The 13,582-nt window shown below is 40.7% G+C and overlaps 1 protein-coding gene across 1 annotated transcript; it reads right to left on the bottom strand.

Annotated features, from left to right (window-relative positions):
- Positions 1-887: 887 nt before the first annotated feature.
- LOC120741200 (cytochrome c oxidase subunit 6A, mitochondrial) lies at positions 888-2,080 on the bottom strand. Its single transcript, XM_040043942.1, has 4 exons — positions 1,944-2,080; positions 1,602-1,668; positions 1,210-1,352; positions 888-1,109 (listed from the first exon to the last, which is right to left on the bottom strand). The coding sequence occupies exons 2-4, from the start codon at positions 1,666-1,668 to the stop codon at positions 1,020-1,022; spliced, it is 300 nt and encodes a 99-aa protein (XP_039899876.1). The 5' UTR covers positions 1,944-2,080; the 3' UTR covers positions 888-1,019.
- Positions 2,081-13,582: the final 11,502 nt, after the last annotated feature.

Below are 13,582 nucleotides of genomic sequence, written 5' to 3'. Positions count from 1 at the left end.
GCTGGAGAAGATTTTATTTCTACTGCTGGATAGCTTTATCAATAAGCCAACATAAAATAATTTCTAGTTTAAAATCTCCCCAAGTAAGCTTTAAAATTGATGCTATTTTGCATTTATAATATAATGTAGTAGAAAGATATGTAACAGAGGAATAAAACACAAATACATTAAGATTGTACTAGAGTAAATGCATTAGGTTAGGTGGTGGTGTTGGGCATCGTAACATCGCTCCAGTCCAATGGAAGTCCAGCCATACGTGCATTTCAGAGGCAGCCCTGCTGTTACATTTATCACTACAGTATAATTGTGCAGCGCTGCAGACAGAACAGCTGGAGAGAGGAGGGTGACACCGGAGAGTTAACCCACCTCAATTAGGCTAGTAAATGTCAAGTTAACCTAACTGTTGTGACCAGGCTCACGGAAACTCAGCATTCTGTGTCTTTAAAAATTGGTCATGCATAAAAGTTTTCAGTCGGGGAAACAGGTTGCCAAAAATTTTATGTGGGCTTGAGTTGGCGTGAAGCAACGTGCCAGTGCAGTCGTCTGGATAGTTTGTGGAAAACAATGCACCTTTATGACACGGTGGAATCTGCCACCGAGTCAGGTCACTTATGATACTTGATGTTACTTATTGTTTAACAATAGGAAAAAACTGATGTTTGATAGAATAATAGTTTTATATTTAAAGCCTGATATATGTTGGATTTTAATCTTTCTAAATTTGGCACTCCTCATGGAAAAACTCAGTGCAATCTGTATTCACATCGGTCTAAAATGTAAATACACTTTCATCACAGCACCACACACACACACAGACACATATTTTGTGTATTGATTAAATTAAAATGAGCACTTCTCCAATTTAAAAAATGAACTGGCACTCATGGTAATACAGCAAAAAGTGGTTTTATTCCTGGCTGTCTACTTGGCCCCTCAGCCGTTTTAATTAAACCAAGTAGACTGCAGACCGGAGTTTGAAGCATGCAGCAGGATAGAGCCGAGAAACTGAGCCGATCCTCTCAGTGATGGGAGCTCTCGTAGCCGTCAGGCAGAGGGTTGGTGTGCGGGTTGTGGAACAGACTGTGGTTTCCATCTCCCCAGGGAAATTTCTGGAAGGGGACATATAGTATTTTGGAGAAAATGATATTGAAAGAGTGAGCATTTATAGTTAGAAATGGTTGTTAATTAATACATTAACCAGAGACTCACCTTGGTGCGGATACGCAGGTGAGAATATGGCACAAATTCGAGCTGTTCATGTGAGTGCGCCTGGGCCTTCATGTAAGCATTGGCTATGCAGACACTAACCCCAGGAAAGGCCAAGACGATGGTCAGTATCTTCCAGGTCTTTGCTGTCCGAAACAACAGAAATACACAAGTGAAGCACTTGTTAAAGCACGAGGAATAAATCACAGGACCTGCCTCACTATTGGTCAGTTTGTGATTATTTGCCAGAGCAAGGACAGCTGTCGGCTCTGCAGACATTTCAGTTAATGTTCAACTAAAAAGTAAATGTGCCTTATTTTTGATCTCTAATGGGGAGGCTTAAAATTTGGAGGCTTTGAACCATTATGGTATTTAGTTATAAAGGACAGGCTGACCTCCTCCTTCACTGCCTGAATGTGACGCAGCAGCAAGCACCCGGCGAGCGGCTAAGGCGGCCGACATCTGAACAGGTGGAATGAGAGAAAACAAAGTTTAATAGCAGCTGTAGATATAAATAATGCACTTTTTACACCAGAGTGCACGTAGAAACAGACAGAATCTGACTATTGGAATTTGCAGTGATAAGGTTATTTAAACCACGTGTGTCATGTGCTTTAGTACCAAACAAAGTAGCTACAAAGCAGGTTTGAGCAAAGGCCTACCACTGCTGGTGTATGTCCAGAATTTTGACAGCCCCTTTTTCAGTTAAAATACAGTAAAATCTGGTAAAAACTTACTGTTCCTCAGGTAGATGGTGCTCAGTATTCGTTATTGTCCTCTTATTTTTATATCAAACCAGTTCTTTCTCCTCCCCGTTTGTCCTTCAGTCTGTCCTAAGCTGAACTCTTTGTCAGACTCCTCCCCATTTCAGCCTGTCGCCGGGCCAAGAAACATTTATATTTGGTCAAGTGCAAAGGCGGGCTGATATACATGACGAAGGGGATAGGAAGGAGGTGCTGCAGAGCACATTCAGCCTGCATGAGAAGGGCTCAGAGTTTTTAGATATAAACAGTGTGTTTGCTTTCATATGTAGTTTCATCCGGAGCATAGCGGTGAAAGTGAGAGAGACACTGGTTCATCTGTGGGTCGAAGGTTCAAAGTAGTCTGGAGTTTATTTACACTTAGCATTATATTCACATCAGTTTACATCAGCAGTTTACATACATCGTGCACATGCATGCACTGGTGATTTGGGGGTTTTAATGATCAGTTGACATCTGCAGACATCTTTAAAAACAGGACTCGAGCGCACACATTTTAATTTATCTGTGTATTTACAGTGCTGTGAAAAAGTATTTGCCCCTTTCCTGATTTCTTTAAAAAAGTGGTTTTAAAATGGTGATTTCATCTTTTAAGAGAAGAAAGACATCCAAACCTGCCCCTAAACCTAATAACTGGTTGTGTCACCGGTGCCAGCATGAACTGCAATCAAATGTTTGGGTTTTCTAACATGAACGGTGTGTTTAAGGTCATGCAAAAGCATCTCAATCAGTCTGGACTTTGACTAGGCCACTCCAATTTATTTATTTATTTTTTTAAAGCCACGCTTTCTTCAAATCTCTGTCCTACGTTCTCCTTCAGAATTTTCTGGTAAAGAGCAGAATTCACGGTTCCAGCAATTACAACAGACGTCCAGGTCCTAAAACGGCAAAGCAGCCCGAGACCATCACGCTGCACGACCATGTTTGAGTGTTGGTCTGAAGTTCTTTTTAAGAACCTCGCGATAAGTTCAGTTCTTTTTGGTCAGCAGTGGTTTTCTACTTGGAAATCTCCATTATTGCCCTTCCTATTATTGAATCCTGAACTCTGACTTTAACAGGTGAGGCTTTAGGCAAGTGAGGCTTGCAGCTCCTTAGATGATATCCTGGGTTCTTTTGTGACCCGGGTTATCTTAGTCTAATATAAATTTTAATATTAGACTAAGATGATGATCTGAAACATCTAAACAAATATGCAAAAACGAAGAAATCAGATTCAGAAGGGAGGCAAATAAATTCCTGTGGCACTGTAGATGCTACTGTTGTGAACACTCTTCTTAATGCATGGAAAGTCTAGCATCCTGAGACTCTGAGCATTAGAAACAGGAGATTAGTGGAGGATTAGCTAGCGTCAGAGTCACAGTCCAGGATAAAAACACAAAACATCCAGGAGTACATCAAGAAGATGGCAGATGAGCTTCTCCAAGAGTGCCTCAGGCAGCAGTGATGATGAATAAGAGAAGGTCCTGTCATGTAAGACCAAGCATGCATGGGATGTACCATCAACAGACAGGAAGGAAATCCTGCCAGTGGTTAGAAGCACCAGATCCACAGAGGCAGGACTAAGAAGATGAGAGGGAGCTTTTATTTACTTATGTAATTCTAGTCTTTTGGTGTCATTATATTGGTACCTCAGACTGAGGTGTGCATCTTTTTGATAGACTCGAGGAAGCAGCAGAAATATCATCCTAAATCCAAATGTACGCACACCAGGTCATAGATGCAGTTTAATTTTGGCTCTAATCTACTTGTAAAACCCTTCATTAATGTGTTAGGTCTTAATTGACTCGTCAGAACTTAAGCATTAAAGGTCAAGAATTGTCATTAGGAGTTGCTGATGAAACTTCCAGAGCTTAATAAATCCTCAGAGTCTTCAAATCTTGCCATAACAAAGGACGACCATTGAGTTGAGGCTCAGATTGAGGATCTGTTAATGAAGCTAATTAATGCCTTCAAAAGCAGGCTATAAAAAGACATTAAGGTGCTTTCACTCTGTAATTTCCGGCGTCCAGAATGTCATTAAGAAATGCAGTTAAAGACGAACTGTGGAAGTCAAGACAAGATCTTAATGATGAAGAGAACTTTGAGATAAAACTGCACGTTTGCTGAAAAGAAAAGCAAAAGCCCCAAACTGCTGCAAGCCTGGTGTAGCATCTCACGTGAGTGGTGGCACACGTTTCCACTCATGGTTACAGTGGGTCCATGTGAGAAAGTCAGTAATAGAAAACCTTACCTGTGACATCATGACAAAGGTCAGCTCTAGTCCTCAAGTAAACTTCTTGATGAGTGGATAAATAACGTTTAAATCAAAGTTCCTGGCCACAGTTAGAAGCATTTGATGAAAAAGTGCATCTATTTTGCTGCGAGATGTTTGGCAGTCAGTGCACAGAAAAAGAGCAGACTGTCCAGCAGATGGGGTAGTGCTGCTGTGAAAAGCAAACTGTCCTTAAACGCTCCTTTAGGCCTCCTGTGCTGTTGCTCTGTAATGTTAAACACTTTCATTTCTGCACTGAACGCTACTTCCTCCCTCTGAAAGTTCAGCAGTTTCATTAGAGTTCATTAGACTGCTGCAAGTTTTGTCATATGTATCGATTCTGGTTGATTTACTGCACACAGCTTGGATGCCGAATGGTGTTAACGGAGTCTGTTTTACACCTGTGTCGGGTCATAAATCATATTTTTTAAAAACTTTTTTAACATTAAAAAATATCTCCATAAAAAGGTAGCGTCTCCACTTTGAGTTCTCCCCTCCATGAGTGTTAATTTGCGATTTTCACACTCAGTAATGGCTTTGTCGTCTCTGTTTGGACGGCTTCAGGCTGCAGAGCAAACAGCAGCGAGAGCCAGCGGTGATGTCAGCCAGACATGCAAGCATCCTGTCTGAACGTCTAGCACTTGTGTTATTTTGGGCAGAGGTTAGGCGCCATCTCACTGCACACACTGAGGTTTGCATGTGCTGCAGCTGTGCTGAAGTTAAAGCGGCCAAAACTGCAGTCAACCTCAAGAGATGTTATTTCAATCGCCCACTGACCTATCAAAGCTCTGCGTTGATAAGTATCTGTAAACAGGCATTCAAATCGAAACAAAATGTATTCGGTATAGAAGTTCACGATTCATATGAGTCTACTGTTGCAGAACTTTAGACGCTCCAAAAGTTGTGCAAGAGAATCAGATTTAATAAAATTAAACTAAAATATTACATATATTACATTGTTTTTGGTGTTATCCCCTTTTTTGTTATGCAACTGTTATTTATTCAGGTGGGCAGAGTTTAGTTCATGTTAAAAAACCCTCTCGGTTTGCACATTTTTCTGCAGCTCTACTGTACTTTACTGCTTTAGATCCATGGAGGTGGCACCAAGGCATATGAGATCAGTTTCTTGGCTGGTCCGTTTACTTTGATCTCAAATGTATCACAAAAACAACACAAAACCCAGGGAGTGTGGCAGTTTGGCAGATTTAATTTGCTTTTTGTGATGTTCGTTATTATGAATCACACTGGCTTACGTGGCTGTTCATTTATGTTTTCCTCTAGTGCCATCATAAGGTTGATAACTTCAAAGAAATAATAATCCCATTAGCCTAAGCTGCACTACTGCGATACTGAGCATGGTCAAAATTACTCCTGTTTAGCAGCGCTGTGCCTGAATTCTCACTATCTGAGCTAAGTGTCTCTCCAGCATTGAACACAGCACCTTTGTCTGTAGGCAGGATGAAGGACAGCTGCACGCAGATTGAACTGATTCAACAGCTTTTTTCTGCACAAGCTTCAGGAACAGCGCCTTTCAGTAGTGTGTGTGGAGGCAGCCAGAGGAAACACTGCAGACTAAACACGGAGAGGCACGTGTAAATAAAAATATGGGCAAACATCGCTGAGGTGATAGTCTTGTACTAAGTCTCATTCCACTTATACTTGTTTTGCATTTACAGAACAAATGGTTTAAAACATCCATCAAACTGTTCTGAAATTTTTAAAAAAAAAAGGAACCTCAGGTGCTTCGACCCTTCCTGACATCCCTTAACACCCACACAGCTGAGTCTGTGGATATTTCCTGCCAAGAGAAAGACAACGGTGGATTGTATGCAATGCAATAAGTGTGTGAGATGTTGGACAGAAGCGAAGAGAACCTCCGCCAGCCTGTCTCACATGCGTTCACATGAGAACAGCTCACACCTAAGCGCTTTGTTGAATTAAGAACTTCAAGGCTACGGTTTCTGTCATTAAGCAAACCAAATCAGGATTACAAATCATTTTGGAATGGCAGTTTTTCAACCTTTGATTATATGTATATTGAAAGTATAGAGAAATAATCACTTAAAATAGGAAGTAAGAGATGGAAATGGACCGAATGCTATAGGGTGGGGTACACTCTGGACATGTCGCTACACTGTCACATGGCTAACGCAAAGAAATAAGAGCAACCATTCACACTTGTATTCACACCTATGGGCAATTTAGAATCACCAATTAGCCTAACCCTACTAGCTGCATGTCTTTGGACTGTGGGATGTAGTTGGAGTAGCCAGAGAAAACCCACACAGAGATTGGGAGAAATCCACACAGAAAGCCTCTGAGCAGATGGTGGTGCAGAGCTTCTGCTGTGAGGCAACAGTGCTAACCACGGTGCCACGGTGCTGCCCCTTAAGTAGTAACGGAACAAGTACATATACAGTACTGTGCAAAAGTTTTAGGGGGGGCGAGAAAAATGCTGTAAACAAAGAATGCTTTCAAAAAATGGAAGTGTTAATCATTTATTTTCATCAATCAACACAATGCAGTGAATGAACAAAAGATAAATCTAAATCAAATCAATATGTGGTGTGACCACCCTTTGCTTTCAAAACAGCATCAGTTCTTCTAGCTACACTTACACACAGTTTTTAAAGGAACTCGGCTGGTAGGTTGTTCCAAATATCTTGGAGAATTAACCACAGATCTTCTGTGGATGTAGGCTTCCTCACATACTTCTGTCTCTTTGTGCAATTCCCAGACACACTCGATGATGTTGAGATCAGGGCTCTGTGTGGGCCGCACCATCACTTCCAGTACTTTTTGATCTTCTTTATGCTGAAGATAGTTCTAAATGACTTTGGCTTTGTGGTTGGGGTCGTTGTTTCTGCTGCAGAATACATTTGGGGCCAGTAAACAATCATTTATATTTCTAAGAGCATTCCTTGTTTACTGCATTTTTTCCCCCACACCTGCCTAAAACTTTTGCACAGTACTGTACATATACAGTCCATTATAAGTGAAACAGTAAGAGAAATCTGCAGGTGCATAGTTTGCTTATTTGGCATTGATTGGATTTATTCAGTAGTGACACAGCTAGAGAGAAAGCATCTGCTTCTTCACAGACAAAAGTCTGTTAAACTGCCTCTTTTCTTTTCTTTTCTTTTCTTTTCTTTGCCCCTGCGACTGAGGATAATGTGTCTTGGTGAACTGGAAATAAAAGAAAATAACAGTTAAAAAATTGACAATGGCTCAATAAACCTTCTCCGGTCTGAAAACTCCTGAAGCAGATCTTTCATTGTTGCCCTGATTTTAAGGAAACGCAGCGGATTATCTGTTTCCATCTCTTGCTGTCGTTTGCATTTTTCGGTGCCGCTCCAACCGCCCGCACGCTCCCTCTCATCACGTCTGCATTTTGTTTCCCTCTTGCCTCGCAGCTCCATCTTTGCCATCCTTCTCCCAGTGCACCCAGTATCTCTCACCTGCACATGTCCATGCCTACTCAGTCTCACCTCTCTTACTTTATCCCTGAACTGTCCAGCCTGAGCTAGCCCTTTGAGGTACTCATTCCTAATCCTTTCTATTCTTGTTGCTCCCAATGCAACTCTAAGCATCCTTGCATTTAATTAAAACTGACGGCTCAGATTTGAGAGTCCCGATTTAGGGATGGGTGACTTGCTTTCAGTGTGTCGCCACTGTTTAGTATTGTCCCAATCTCTGGTTGTGCAGTCTTCTCCTTGGGGCTTTAGATAGAAAAATACATGCAAGGCTTTTGCTTTGTTTTTTTTGTGTGAAACTTGCTCATTGTCATGAGTCAACCAGTGCATACAGAGTCATGCAATTTTAGTATGTTTTCATATTTAAATTGCAACTTTTATCAGTGCCTAATACCGTTGCCTTTTACAGTGCAAAGTACCAGAGTAGAGTCTAGTATGAGCTAATCTGCTGAGGGGAAACAGTTCAACCTTTCTCTTATGGGATGAATATGAGTGGGACAGGACTGCAGAGTGACTGGGTGCAGACACTTGAGCAAACCGTGAGAAGCCAGATTTGACCATCAGTATTGCTCCACCATGACTGAGACGGGAGGGGATTCAGAGTGACACGAGCGGTGTTTCTCCACAGTGGAAACTTCCATATAACACCCATCACATGAGCAGCGCCCATGTGGACAGAATGAGTGGAAGGAAAGTTCTGTGTGTCTATTATCTGCTGTATGGATGTTTTCCAACAGTCTGACATAACACGCACACTTATGTGCCACTCAGGTTTTACTGTATGAGACTTGTTCAAGGTGTTTTTGTTTTAATTTGCATCTGCAAGTGGAAATGTTCAATGCTACTGAACACTGAAGTTGTTCACAGGACTCTGGGCAGCCCTATGTAGCAGTCAGCAAGCGTGAGCAGCTTTGCAAAAGCAGAAGCTGTGGCATTTTGCTGGTATTGAGCATTCAAGCGTGCATTAACACGATGCAACAGTCTTCCCAGGAGTGGTTTTCTCCAGCAAATTCACCCCAAAGTCAGACCATGCAAAGCTAATAGAAGCAGCAAAAATCCCAAGCGCTCAATTTCAGCCTCTGCAAGGCCTCAGTTAGCATGTTGAATGTTAAAGTTCCTCACTGTACTTTGAGTAAAAGCCTGAACAAGAGTGGCTTGTTTTAGAAGGATTGCCAGGAGAAAACCTCTTCTTTCGAAAAAGAAGATGATAGCACGGCTTAGGTTTGCAAAGCTGCATCTGAAAAAACCACAAGACTTTTGGAATAATGTTCTTTATGCAGAAGAGACCAAACTGAAGATGTTTGGCTACATTTTAAAAAACACAGCAAATAATCAAAAGTACCTCAAATCAACTAAAGCTTGGACCAAACTGGGTTATGCTACAGGACAATGATCCTAAACAAAGCAGAAAATCTTCAAGCGAATGTTTTTGAACTATATCAAGAATCAAGGTGCAACAATGGCCGAGGCAAAACTAACTGCCTGTAAACTAATGAACTAAGCAACATTGTAAAGAAGAGTGGGCAAAAAATTCCTCCACATCCATCTGAGAGACTGATGAAGTCATACAGTGAACAATTACTAAATTATCACTGATAAAGTTTGTTCTACAAGCTACTGAATTATGGGTTGCACTCAGTTTTTCAAAGGACTGCACGGAGCCATGTAAAACCTTTCTTTTGCTTGTGGTTACGTTAAATATAACCAAGATATATATCTGTAACTAAAGCATGCCAATAATGAAACTAGGATCCTTATGGTGATGCAATATAGCCTGCAAGCTATTTAATACATAATACATACGTTTCATTCCATATAGTCAAATTTCATTTAACATTTTCAAACAAAAACAGTTCCTAAACTGATATATCATCAGGTTTCCAGAAATGTTCTCAGCTTTCTTTCACAAACAGTTATTTTGAAAAATTCTGGGAGCTCAATTTTATGATAGACTCCCTGATTAAATACTGTTGGTGTATGTAACGTCTTCAAAAGACACACAAAAAATAAATAAATTGTGAGAGGTTTCAGCCCTCCACAAGCGCTGACCAAACTTTTAGCTGAAACACCTTCCCTAAAAACCAGCACCAGTACAGTCACTCGGCAGGTCTTTGTGTTCTTCTCTTTATGCTACATGGAGCTTAACACTAATATTAAGCCCCCCTGGAGGTGGCCCACAGTGCTTCACAAGCTGGATGAAGACGAGCATAAAACCTCCAATAAACAGTTCTGTTCCAAACTGCCACAGCGAAAGTCTACAAAGAGTAAACAATGATTGTTTTTCCAGGGTGAAGGTTTACTTCACTGAGACAAAACTGTTCCTTTCTGATGACAGATACTGACGTTACGAGCAATGATAAGTAATTCCATGTGTTTGTATTTACACGAGACCACCAAGTTGATCATCATATTGGCTGCAATTGGAAAACTTAATATCAAAGGTGACTTTAAACCTAGTCAGGTGTTTTTCACTGTCCATGTGCCCTCGTTACATTGTATCCAAGTCTTTGTTAACGCTTAAGTTTGGTTTCGCAGTTCCTGTTGAGCATTTTTGTTTGTTTTAAGTGTCTCGCTTACCACTATTTTACTGAATCAGAACATTTCAGTCCAACTGACCTTCATCAGGTACAAAACGATGTATTAGAAGCCATGTAAAATGCATACAATACATCGTTTTGTACCTGATGAAGGTCAGTTAAAAGCAATGTGACTTATTAAAAAAAAGTGGTAAGTAAGTTTGTAAAAATTCTTTCTCTCTCCTATGCATCTGTTGTTCATTCAGGTGTGCAGAGATTTTGAACCAGTTGTTTATTTTAAATGAAAATGGAGCCGTGACTCTTTCTAAATGCTACCTGATTGCTTCTTATTGACAAGAATGTGTCATATGTGCATTTTAATTTCAACAAATAGTGAAATGGAGACCAGAATTAAGCCTTTGGCCACAACAGTTACAGAGCAGGCATCGATGACATCAAACACGACACTGATTAAAGCGATTTTTATTTCCTGTTGTGGACACAAAACACGATCAGCTGCAGACACCATGGACGAGTCATTCCTGTTATAATTCTTTGAAGTCTGCTTAAAGTCCGACTGAAGGGCGTAGTTGCTGCGTTGTAAAGTAACATCTCTGTAGATGTCTGCGTGGAACCTTACGCTCAGTGTCTGACGATGAAAGCTGCATCACTCGGACCAGAGGGGATCCTAGCAGATGTGCTGAAACCGTAACACGCCCATAACTCAGACTGAGTATGCAAAGGGGGATTAATGTAGAGAGGGGGTTGCAAAGCAGCTTGCAGGTGCATCAGCAAAAGTAGATGGGCTAAAGTAACTTATATAATACTCCCTGTGTGGGATTTGCCTAATGGGTGCGTAATAGGATATCAGCTGATCTACCAGGATTAAGAGGAGGTAAATCAGATAAAATGAGTCCTCAATTCAACTCTTACCCAAAGTGTCAGCTGTTAAAAAGTCAATTGTACAGGTCACTCGTGCTCTCCTCTTTTCTTCTTAAAGGACACATGAGGGCAACACATGGCACATTATATGTATATACTGGGGTACAGTACAGTGTTTTACCGACCACACTGAACACACCGTCCAGATGTGTCTCTCCAAACTGAAGTTATATTACTCTTCTCTCGGTTAATGAGCCAACACACTTCATACCACCCGCTCTTCTTTTCAGAGCTTTGACTTCTCCTCGTGATAAACTCGCACACTCCTTATAAATGCATTGTTTTAAAGGCACCTCTCAAATGTGTAGACAGATAAATATTTGGAGGTGAATCATGGGTGAACGAGTAATGAGTCAGACGTGGCTCCTGTTATTGTCTTACGCTCGGTACCACCAGGGGAGACGATGTGGTGGTCTGCACGTGTGACTTCAAGTTTTCCTTCTGTGGCGTCTTTAAAAGCAAAAACATCGCATGTGGTTCTTCGTTCCAGTCAGACGTTTGCATCGAGCGCTGCCGTGCCTCAGGTTAAGACATAAACTTAAACATTACATTAAAAAAATGGCTTTCATGCACAGGACCTCACACACTCTATATGATCCTGAGCTTGGCATTGATATTGCCATGGGTTAATGCTTCTTGTGCCCAGTCTCAACAGACTGTAGTGGCACACACTGCTGTCTATGTTGTCCCAGAGATGGCAGCTGACAGCCTGTTTTAAGAGATTACAATGCTCCCCTGTAGAAATGTTCTTAAAATTACATTTTAATTGAGGTTTGAGACTACTGGAGACACAGCAGTACCTTGTGCACACAAATATAATAATGTCGTCATGTATTAAGTCTGCAATTTCCAAGTTCCTTTTTTAACCGGGATATTTGAATTTATACGAACAGATTCTTTTTGTATACTCCTTTCCCCCCTCTGTTTAGGAGGTGCAGTATTTGTTCTACTAACAAAAAGCAGGAAAAACCGGCCTGCTGTTAAACATTATTTAGTTTATGTGGAAAAGGAGTTCAGATGTGTCATAATTATCTGCAAATCATCTGTCTTCACTTTCATATATAAATGTTTTCCAGGGCATGGGTGCTGTATTTGCATTAGTGAGCAGGGAAATTGAGTTTGTGTGTGTGTCATCAGCTTTTTTCATAGTTGTTCCTCGAACTGAAGAGAGTCGGTATGGAGAAAACACTGTTGTGTGTTTTTCAGTGGCCTTTTGTCTGAGCTGTTTAGAAAAGCATCCAAATTTGTAAAAAAAAAAGCATCAGCAGCTGGTTTGGGAGACGGTTTGCTGGACCTTAGATCCCAGGAGATCAGTGGAGAAGGTGGAGAACCGGAGATAGTGAGATTATGAAGCATCCCACTGCTCTGGACCAATAGACTGCAGCCTTGTTATCCTGGATTTGGGAAAGAGGATCGACATGAAGGACAAAGTGGCAGGTTAAAAAACAAAAAGTAGATTTTAAAGGCTGATATGATAAAACCGCAGATGCAAAATAAAGGCTTAATATAAAAATAAATAAAATATAGAGTACACAGATAGACAGACTATACATAGAATGGACACTGGAGTAGACAGCCTGTTTTTAAATACGTGAGATATTTGGAAACACCTGAAATGTCAATAAAGAAAGCAGAACCATGACAGTCTATGTGTTCAGGGAATTGCCAACAGACACAGAACAAAGCTCTTCTTTACCCCCCGTCAGCTCAGTGAGCCAAATTCTGTCCACTCTGCTTTGTACAGCATCTTTAGCTTGCCTTGTCTTGTACATTACGTATTTGCATATTTTTCATATTATTCAGGGTGTTCAACAGAAAAACAAACAAACAAACACAGACAAAAAAAGGTAACTGCCATGTTGGCAGGAAAAACATATCTAAAGGGCAAATAGGAAAAATCCAGAAACGCAGAGAGCCAGCAGGAGAAAACAAGGACTACACGAGACACAGAAGAAGGGAAGGGGTAATAAAGAACCAGTGGACTTAATCAGACACTAAATAAAGTGTCAAAAGAACAAATGAGGGAAGTAAAACCCTCAAAAATCATGTGAGCATCTAAGCTTCAAAGTGAAATATTAAGTCAACTGAAAGAGAGACAAACTTAGATACAGACACAAGGGAACACAGAAAAAATAGCAACGGCAAAACAATAACTAAGGATATCAAACATCCAAGAATCAATATTCAGCCCCACAAAATAGAAAAAAAACTAGGATAATAAGAGTAGAGCCATGAATATTTACAAAGACTATGACAACAAGCTTTTAGCATTGCACCACAGTGCATTTCATTACACTTCTCATTATAAGTGTGAATGTATAAGAGATTACTGAATCTTTGGCTCCTTATATGTGTTAACAGTGAAAACAGTAGAAGATTTGATTATCACTCATTAAAATGGTCGTGTGTGTGTGTGTGTGTGTGTGTGTGTGT

Source organism: Simochromis diagramma, unplaced genomic scaffold (assembly GCF_900408965.1).
Source record: "Simochromis diagramma unplaced genomic scaffold, fSimDia1.1 OVJJ01000321.1, whole genome shotgun sequence".
NCBI lineage: Eukaryota > Metazoa > Chordata > Actinopteri > Cichliformes > Cichlidae > Simochromis > Simochromis diagramma.
This window is presented reverse-complemented; position numbering and strand designations above follow the sequence as displayed.

What these genes read in the sequence shown, in the direction of transcription:
- LOC120741200 (XM_040043942.1), bottom strand. Translation starts at nt 1,668, where the DNA reads ATGTCGGCCGCCTTAGCCGCTCGCCGGGTGCTTGCTGCTGCGTCACAT. An exon ending in TTCAGGCAGTGAAGGAGGAG is followed by an intron (nt 1,353 to 1,601) that starts GTCAGCCTGTCC and finishes TGTTTCGGACAG; the next exon opens with CAAAGACCTGGAAGATACTG. An exon ending in ACCTGCGTATCCGCACCAAG is followed by an intron (nt 1,110 to 1,209) that starts GTGAGTCTCTGG and finishes GTCCCCTTCCAG; the next exon opens with AAATTTCCCTGGGGAGATGG.